This window comes from Anopheles marshallii, chromosome 2, assembly GCF_943734725.1.
Source record: "Anopheles marshallii chromosome 2, idAnoMarsDA_429_01, whole genome shotgun sequence".
Taxonomy (NCBI): Eukaryota; Metazoa; Arthropoda; class Insecta; order Diptera; family Culicidae; genus Anopheles; species Anopheles marshallii.
The window spans coordinates 8,997,568-9,007,985 of NC_071326.1; the positions used below are offsets into that span (position 1 = coordinate 8,997,568).

The following is a 10,418-nucleotide window of genomic DNA, read 5'->3' on the forward strand; positions in this document are numbered from 1 at the left end:
ACACCGAGGAATTTTGTTTAGTTTTTTCTACCAACTGAACTTTTTTTTTTTAATTTTATTAAACAATCAACAATTTAACAATTAATATATAACTTTATCTCGCTACATTGATTCACATTGCACATTTTACAGACGCATCAGAAGGTAATTTAGATTGCAGCACTTCATGATACGCATAATTGGTTTTAATATAGCCGAAGATCCACTACTAGAGAACTACAGGACTAAACAACAGTTCACTATTACAGAGCTAGCCCACAAACTACAGGATATACGACAGGATTTCTGTAGGATAATGGCTCAACCGACGGAGACTTCAAGGAATAGCAAGAGTTGAACATTTCTTCGTGCACTATCTGACTTTCACAACTTCACACTCCGTACATATCGATTATCTTTCTGAACAATTAATCGGAGAACCGGTCGTTGCGATCATTGCAACAGTGTTCGACGCGCTTGCTTAAATTAAGCCTAACTATTAGAATGTTATCCACATTGACAGTAAGGTAAGCCTCCCAAATGTCCATTACATTCAAGACTATGTGATCTAGTGATCGTGTCTAAACTTTACAATTTGACTGTTGCAAAAATAAACCGTTAATGTACTTTTAGCAAGTTCTACCATACACACAAGTCACGCCAGCGAGACTTGGCATCAGCGTAACTTCTGTATGGGTATCATTGATCTGACATTAGAGAAGATGGTTCATGAAAAAGGCATCCAAAATCGAGCTGTTCTTAGATCAGCAGTAACAGGCGATCATCCAACAAGGAATCCAATACTTCGTGTTATCCCTCAAGCGATCTCTAAAACGAAAATTCATACTTTTGATTGGACAACCTTCAGCAAAGCACGCATTGCATGGCCTACTAATGGAAAACATTTGCATTTACAATAGCATCGGTTGATATGCACGGACAACATCATTCATCCATCAGTTGACTCGTTGCCGGAGATCACTACCGCGTGAGTCACCAGTGGAATGCATCGTACAACGCTGAAAAATAGTGTGTGTGTCCGCTCTTTGTGGGGAAAGGTCCTATTTCCACTTCCTTTCCCTCTAAACCCCATCACTTCCCCACTGGGAGCTCACTGAGTGACTGTGTGACGTCAGGTCAAGACACGCAGAAGAAGAATTCCCGGAGACCGGTTACTGCACGCGTGTGTTCACGTCATTGTATTTCTTTTCCCCCCTTCCCAAGAGAGGTGTGGATCAACCTGTTGTTACAGCGGCAAACAGAGCGCACGACGGGCCGACCGAGCGAATGCCGCGCGCGTCTGTTTGGTCAAATGGATCGGTGAACTTGACGGGTGCGGACACGCGGATACTGTATCGAACGCGAAGCTGAGACGGCTTCGTTTCAGTGGTTGTGGCCTGGTTTGGTACACACACGTTTGCCGTTTTCCGCAGGGTAGCGCACTAAAGGAGTATCCCGTCGTCAGCAGTTATTGTCACCCTATCATATCTGGAGAGTGTGTGGAGTGGTTCGCGCGCGTTATCTGGTGGTAAAAGTGTGTAGTCTTATCGTACCGCCGTGGTTTCGTATGTTTTTGTTCGCTCGCCCCATTCTGGCAAGCTGCAAGGGAATTGTGTTGTAGCGTTTGACTCATTTTAAAGTAAAGTGCACCCTGGTTGCAAAAGGTGTGGTTCTCGGTGGGCTGTACAGTGTCTCTGTGAAATCAAAAGTGAGTAGTACTGCTTTTTCTTTGCTTCAAATCATTTTACAAACAATTCGAAGCAATCGTGCGAACGCAAATCATGACGTCAGGGTCAAAAGAAATGAAATTGGTCACGTATTTACTCTCCGGTACCGTAAAGCGTAAAGACACTTTGGATTCGCTTGGTCGTTTTTTTTTTTGTTTCGCGATGGCCTCAAATACGAAACGTGCGTACTCGAGAAGCGCAAAGCATCCGGGATTTAGATGTGTTTGAATGCCGTGCTGAATTTCGTCCCGAACAGTGAGCAGTCACCCTTATTCGCGTGACTCATCGTAATTTCCAATCGAACCGACGGAAGCTGAACCCGATCCGCCGAAACTAACGTGCGCGCCATGCGCTCCGGAACGGATTTGTCGCCCGTGTCCGTGTCTATACACGTAGCGCTTGCGTGATTCATGATCGGCTACAGAGCTGTACCGCATTGTACATTGACCACCGACAAACCGTGATAGTTCAATTAGGGCGACGAAATGAAGCCATTCAAAAAATGATTTACTGTGACCGAAAAACAAAGCAACCGAAGCAACCACGACACGCTGTCATTTTGTGTTGTGCCCGGTGTACGAAAATGTCAAACGGTGTGCGTTTTGAACATCCCATTTTTGGAGCGGCGTTTTGTTTATTCTTTTCCGAAGCCCTTTACGCTAAATCCGGCACCATATTTCTATCTACCAAAAGGAACCGCTCAGGTGCCATGGGAAGTGGAGATAAGGATGGCAGTTGGGTGGCAAAAAGTGGGTTGCAAGCTTTATTAAAAGTTTTCTGTTTTCCCTTTACTTTCGTAGTGATGTGAAGGACGGTGCGCATGCTAACCAGCTGAAACCAGCCCGACAGCCCATTGGAACCTCGTCATCATCATCTTCTGTAAAGAAAAAACTTCCGAAAAAAAGGCTCGTGAAACAATCATTCCACCGCAGCACACTCATCTCATCGTTTAGCATCCCGCGGCACGGGTTCCGCATCGATTCGAAAGTGAATTTTAAACATTTTACGCTCCTTTGTGTATGTGTGTGTGTGTGTGTCTATTTTAAAAGAAGAACAACAACAAATAAAGCTACCGACAATGAAGTCCCCACCGAAAGGGATGCTGTCGCTTGGTATCGCCTTGGTCGCGTTGCTGCTGCTGTTGCCTCCCGAAGGTGAAACGTTCAATCTTTCCCCGGTGCCGAGCTACGTGTTCCGGGAACCAAACTTGGGGTTGCATATGGAAAAAGTACGCAGCTCGTACTTTGGATATTCGCTTAATCTGCGCCCTGGAGGGTAAGTTTGCCGTGGCGGGTGGGAAGCGGGATGAAAGAGAAATTAAAAGTCAACCGACAACTGGGCGTTGAAAAAACTCCATACCTCAAGAGGAAAGATACTTCTTCTTGCAGGCATAATGTCTTTGTGTGTCTCAAGTACACAGTTGTCGAACGTATTTGGTCCGATTCCCTTATGTGGAATGTTTTGCCCGCTAGCACAGTATGGGAAGTGTGTCGCAATGTTGAATATGGGATGAGTAATATTTAAAATTCTCATGAAAACTATGAGTACAAACTCCAAACCTATGGGTAATTGATGTCCCTGATGCACTCAACCATAAGAATTGCCATAACAAAACACCAGAAAGTTGTAATCAGATGAAGTTATCTTACTTCTTTTCATTATGATGAATTGATTTAGATATAAATACTGTAACTCGAGCAATCTATTAACAATTGAACTATCTCAGGAATTACAACATTTGTTAACTAACTAATTGCTTAAAATTCAATTATATATTTGAAGTTTACTTAGAGTGAGGACAGAAGCCCACCGAATCGCACACGATCATTCGTTGATGATCGCGCATTGAAATCTTTTATTCGCTTTCGTAAAGCAGAAGGATAAACACGGAGACATTGCCCTCGAATTAATATATAAATCAATAGAAAAGAAGCTATCGGTCATTGGTGAAATATGAACCGGTGAACAATGACAATGAGAGAGAGATCGTTACATATCAGGGTTGTCAAACTCGTTGTTTATTCCAGTTTGTTTGCTCATCGAGTCATGTTGGCTGATTGGTATTGCTACGGGTGGACCCTGAGATCATTAAATAAACAATTTTACTTTATATATTCACATTAAGGAACTTTAGAATTCAAAACCTGTGATACAAGATAAACTCATATGTTTGTACTACATTTATACAGCCCTAACTTACTGTTAACTAAATTAATATCAATCGGACATAAAGGTTGTTATGTGCTCGCCATCCCCTGAACTGAACCTAAACATGCAATCAGCGACCATTCGCTTTGAATATTTTTCACCATAATTCGATGATTCATACCGGCTCTTCAGGAGGTTAAACCCGTCCAAAGGGAATTGGTCAGCATAGTTGGGGCATTCCCCTTGTTTGATACCTTCACAATCCTTTGAGAGTTAGAGCTATCACGCTAATTTGGACAACCTTATTAGTGTGGCGCGGTATCTTCACTCTTAAATTGTTTAGTTTTCGAGTGTGACATATTTAAAAATGCCACACCTGTTGGAACACCGTAATGTACTTGTTACACCTGTTTCTTAACTGGTTATTCATCCAATTTCTTCTTTAAAGTGTGTTATTTAAAAAAAAAAAGTTCCATTTCTAAATTGTTTACATATTTTACACAACATTAATGTACTAAAATCAAATTCCGCTAACTTTACAGTGTAATTGTCGGTGCACCGAGAGCGCAATCGGATTTGGCGGCACAGCGCAAGGTGAACGAGACTGGCGCCATCTATCGTTGTCGCTTTACGGACGGTGAATGTGGTCCGTACTACTTTGATAAGCTAGGCAACACGAACGCCGAACAGTCGGACTTTGCGTACAACTCGGAGAAGAAGGACTTTCAGATGCTGGGCGCAACCATGGATGGACATGGGGCCGACGGCGATCGGTTTGTTGTTTGTGCACCGAAGACGATCAGTGAGCTGGTCGATTACTATCTGCTGCACGGCATTTGCTACGTTACGGACGGTACCGAACAGGACCAGGAACCGAAAGACATTCGAAAGATCATACCGTTGCGTGCGAAAGGTGAGAGTTGTCATGCCGGTCCGGTACCTGGGCTCTTGTACCTTCAACCCGTCTCTTTTACATTGTAGATAAACAGCTGCACAAGGATCCGTACGGACAGTACTACAACTACATGTACGGTGAGCAGGGCATTAGCGTGCATGTGACCGACGATGGGGAGGAGATACTGATCGGAGCACCGGGAGTCTTTAACTGGCGCGGTACGGTGGTGCGATATAGACGACGCTTCAACGAAGATATGGGTGGCCTCAGCCGGCGCGACGATTGGTTGGCTCAGCATCGTCCAACCAATCGACACAGGCGCCAGATCATTCAGTACGTCAGTGATGTGCCGAATCCGTACTTTAGCAACTTAACGGATGATTCGTACTTCGGATATGCCGTCGGGTCGGGAGATTTTCGGGGCGACCGGAAGACTCTTTACGTGGCGAGTGCTCCACAATCGAACGGACAGGTGGGCAGTGTGTTTATATTCGACATCATCAACGCAGATTCGTTCCTGGAAACGCAGATCAAGGTACGGTACACCTTTCCCGGCCGGCAGCAGGGTGAGTACTTTGGGTATGCGCTACTGGCCGAAGATTTCAATGGCGATGGGTTCGCGGATCTTGCCATCTCGGCACCGATGCATAGCCGATCGGGTGATTATGACAGTGGCGTTGTGTACGTATACTGGAACGAGGGCGAACTGAACTTTCAGCTGCAGGGAATGCTGGCCGGCAATCATGAAGTTGCAGGTCGGTTTGGTACAAGTCTCGGAAGAATTGGTGATATTAACATGGACGGATATAATGGTAAGAGTCATGCGTACATGGCCCAGACAACTTCGAACTAACGCGCTCGTCCACTTTCAGACCTTGCTGTTGGTGCTCCTTTCGAGGGTAACGGTGCCGTGTACATCTTCCTCGGCTCGGCGGACGGACTTCAGCCGAAACCAAGTCAACGGTTAACGCCACCAACGAATGAGTTGCTCTCACCTCAACCGATGTTTGGTTTCGCACTGTCACGGGGCAGCGACATCGATGCTAATGGTTACAAGGATCTTGCCGTCGGATCACCGAATGACGAGAAGGTGTACGTTTACCGGACGTATCCGGTCGTGCGTGTCGAGGCGGAAGTTACCTCGTCCAAGCGGGAACTCACACTAGACGACACAACGTTCGATCTGTCCATCTGTATGAGTGCAATGTTCGTCGGCGGACAACCGTTCGATGTGCAGCTCAGCTACGAGCTTAGCGTAGATGCGCAGGTTGGCCGTGTAACACTGCCCGGTGTTGGTGGTAATAGACGCAACGAAACTATCACCGTCGCCGGTACGAATGAATGTCGCCGGTTCGATGTGCGTCTGAAGGCTACAGCCGCTAGCATCTATAAGCCGGTGTTCGTGGAGCTGTCGTACGAACTGGTACGTCAGCTTCCAGCAGCCGACGGGGATGATACTACTTTCTGTGCCTCGTGTGCGCTGCTAGACCCAACTGTGCCGAATCGGGTGATTCAAAAGATTTCCTTCAAGACGGGCTGCCAAGGAGAGGTGTGCGTGTCCGATTTACGCCTGTCCGCCCGTTGGTTAGACATTACGCCTGTTTACGTACTTGGCAGTACGAAGAAAGCATCACTAGAGTTCGAGGTGTACAATGCGGGGGAGAATGCGTACCTGCCTCAGCTGAACGTAACACTCACACCGGCCCGTTTGACACTGGCCAAGCTGACATCGGAGTGCCAGCAAAAGATCACAGAGGAAGGAGTTAATGTACTGTGCGATCTCAATAATGGTTTACCGCTGAAGGCATCCTACACCTCCCGGTACACTCTCATCCTCGATATGACAAAGCTGGAAGGTACCAGTGCCGAGATTAAGGCGGAAGCGATGAGCTCCAGCGAAGAATCCGTGCAGGAGGATAACTTCCTCGAGCAGGTGCTTACACTGCAGGAGTTTAGCGATATCGAGATTATTGGGTAAGTGTTATCCAGGGTCAGGGCTCAACCTCGAGGAGGAGTTTATGTATATTCAAAACGTTTCCATTTATAGCAAAACATCAACATCTGAGGTGTTCCTGGAACAGCAAAGCGGACTACACAACATCACGTACGAGATACAGGTACACAGCAATGGACCTAGCACGTTCCGGCGGCTGGAGTTTACGCTGGATGTACCGCTGGTGTATCACAAGCCAAGCTCCGGAAAATCGTTCAAGATCATTAACTTTAACGACATGGTCGTGACCGGTTATTACAACTACAAAACGCTCGACTACACCTGGACGCAGAACGATACCATCCTGCTGCCGAATCCGATCGAACACGATCATATCCGTCCGCCGACTGTAGGCGTTGAAGATATGCACCGACTGCCGTCCGATTTTGATCTCCTCTCTGGTGGTGGAATTGCTAGTGCAGGAATCGGCGGCCTTGCCGGTGAAAATCAGCCTCATGCTTATGATCCAGCTATGGCAGGTATGCATCGCCGCCGTCGACGTGAAAGCGGTTCCCAGGAACAATCCTACAACCGATACACGGGGCAGTTGTCAGGCCATTCGCGTGTACGTCGCAGTCTGTCGAAGGTGAACGATGCCACGGTAGAGGCTCTGCCAGGAAACCGTACGCTGTTTTTCAACTGCGCTGAGGAGGATTCTTTCATCGAGTGTGCCCGTCTGAATGTGGCGGTAGACATCTTCCGCCCGACAAACGTGCCCATCATAATAACGCTCCACTTCCAGCTCGATCTGGATGCCATTAGTGAAGCGTTTCTCGAGCGTGAAGACATCTTTGCGCTGACGATGTTGGCTGACGTGCACAAGACGGGCGACCCGGACGGTATCACATTCCGGCAGGTCCGTAGCAATCCCCACACGGTGGTGTATCGTTATTCGGACGGTAGTACCCCTATCTGGGTGATTATTGTATCGGTACTCGGCGGACTGTTGCTGGTTGCCGCGATCACGTACGGTTTGTACCGAGCCGGGTTCTTCAAACGCAAACGCAAGGAAGAAATTGAGAAACTGCATCGAGAGGTAAGCGGGTTGTTGGGTGTGCACATGTGTGAGAGAGCTTAACGATGTTCTATCTTTCAGAGCGCACGTCTCAACGAGCCGGAACAGGTAAATCAATCACCGGCGGAAGTTACCACTGAACTGAACTGATATGCTTGCCCGGTTAAGACAAAACACTGGCAGCATATTTCCTGACACCAAATAGTAATGGCTAAGCGTTGCACAGACGAACTGCTGCTAAGGTAGGGTAGTGCATTGTTATGTTTATAGCTGAATGAGATGTTTTCTATAGCTGGGCATAGAAAAGACGTAGCGTTTTAATGAATTATTCAACTAGGATGTTTAAGATATCAGATAACTGCTTTCAGAATACTTTACGCTTTAGTCGAAACGACCCGTTCGGTAGCGCCGAGGTTGTAGTGCCACAAAAAACAAGGCGAAAACACAGAAGCCATCAGTATATCTTCATCAATTTCGATTCGTAGAATTACTTCATTATTAGCAGTATCCTTATCAATAATTTAAAACTTTGACGCATTGATGTGGTTTAATGGAAATAGTGTAGCATTAGCCTTAGGACACGACACGAACTTTGAGCAAAAGACATGTTTTACCATGTTCTAGTCACATTCGGTAGTGCATATTGTGTGGGATGATGTTGTGAGTTTCATGCATGCAGCAAATTCTATACATTATCGATATCATTGTGCAAGTGAGATGAAGTACATCGCAACATCACTACCTCTAATTATTATGAAGCAAGCAGATGGTTCCGTTCTTGCTGTCGGATGCGAACTGTTTCGTGGGAATTTCTTTCTAGCGCAATCAACATATTTGTTGCTTTTCTATGGAGTTTTCTGCTACAAAATAAGTTCCAACTGCACAAGTTATGAGGGACGCTGCCATCTTTACCATTCGATTTAGTTATCAGCATAGTTATGGATATTAAATAGTAAACATAAACTTATAGCTTTATGACTTGCAGGAGATGAGCTGATGCTTGCTTATTGATAGTAGATATTAAAAGTGTTATATTGTGAATTATTTCACAAACAAAGGGAAGGACAAATAATGATCGAAATTCATAATTTAGAATTGCAAGCATTATAGGAAAATTAAATGTAAATCCAAATAAATTCAAACACCTTTCCGTAGCGCACAATGAGCAAATCGAACTACCAATCAGTTTAATAATAAATACGTTTTTATTAGGATTTCTCTTTCTCTTATGTAGTGTTGTTTGTTTATTTTCTGCTCGATACCGGGACTTGCTTCCCCGAATTAGTGTACTATTTTATGGTTAATATTATCGTATCATTTCAGTGAGTGCATGTATGTTTTTGGAAGTAACTATTGTTATCTCTGGCAACGAAACAACAAAAAATCTTCCTATTCATGTGTTGGTGTATTTGTTCTAGTACTATTGTTTGTTGTCATTATGTTTGCCACTAATGAGGTTTTGCACATTGCAAACAATCGTCACCTTTTCTCCCCATTTCTCAGAGTGGATTGTATCCTGTTTTGCCACCACTAAGCAGTTGTTAGTAGTGTTGTGTTTGTGTTGCTCTATTGCAAAATCATCATATATCATCTAGCGAATGTATGCTGCTGTATTAATGTATTTCTAGTTGAACGCGCTCGAGACGCAGCTGAAGAGGTTCCCTTTCCTGCATTATCAATGTGCGTGGTGATGAGTTTCTGAGTATACATACATTGGTTCATTCTGAGTATGTTTAGGCGCCTACGTGAAGTTTATGGAAGAGTTTATGTATCGCTAGGTCTCTATTGCATCCACCCGCCAGACGGTGGATCCATCGTTTAACTGAATTCTGTGTCTGTATTGGTGTATATTCGGTAGATGTACGCTATATATTTGCTATAATTCTCTTTACCACACTATCACTAAATCGTTCCGCATCGTTCTGTACTGTTCCTTACAATCCTGTGCCAACTATGGACAACACAATACAAAACCCAACAATTGCAGGAGTATATTCTGTTTGTTGTACACACTTTTATCAGCCCGAATGAACTGTAGTTTTTAACTAAAACAATACAAAATGCGAATTCTACGTCCACGGTTCTTTACTTCGGAAATGTTTCACTTTTGCAGTACCAAACAACATTTACTCCGGACGAAGGAGGGTTGCGCTTTTGCGTATCGTAGCCTCATTTTCTATTTTTTTTTTCATCCTCCTCACACGTAAAACGTAATTTAACAATCTCTCTAAAACAAAAAACAACTTCATCTTCATCGCAAATTATAACAAAAGTTATCTCGCGGATAAGAAGCGAAACACGATCAACAATACATTATGCATGTGTTTTGTTTCCTTCTTTTATGTTTAATTTATAGACAATTTTTTGTTCTAGTATAGTGTCTCATTTCCTTTAATGCTTTTGATCCTTTTTTATTCCTGTTTCTTTTATTTTTTTGTCCTTTAATCATTTGCTCTAATAGTCTCACTGGCATTCTGCAACAATTTGTTGCTGTTAATTCCGTTCTCATTCTTTTCCTAATTTCCTGTCTTTTTTTCTTCTAAAAAGGCTATTCTAAACTACACACAGGGTTTATTTTCCCGTTTCTTTCTGTTTTCTCTTTTTATATCGTTTTAACTAAATTTAATATATCATTGTTCTATGCTATGCTAATCCAAATTA

At 44.2% G+C, this 10,418-nt stretch overlaps 1 protein-coding gene across 1 annotated transcript; it reads left to right on the top strand.

The window, feature by feature from the left end:
• The first annotated feature begins 2,784 nt into the window (after positions 1–2,784).
• Positions 2,785–7,907, top strand: LOC128719025 (integrin alpha-PS3-like). Its single transcript, XM_053812644.1, has 6 exons — positions 2,785–2,981; positions 4,397–4,767; positions 4,836–5,561; positions 5,622–6,723; positions 6,797–7,778; positions 7,839–7,907. The coding sequence occupies exons 1-6, from the start codon at positions 2,785–2,787 to the stop codon at positions 7,905–7,907; spliced, it is 3,447 nt and encodes a 1,148-aa protein (XP_053668619.1).
• Positions 7,908–10,418: the final 2,511 nt, after the last annotated feature.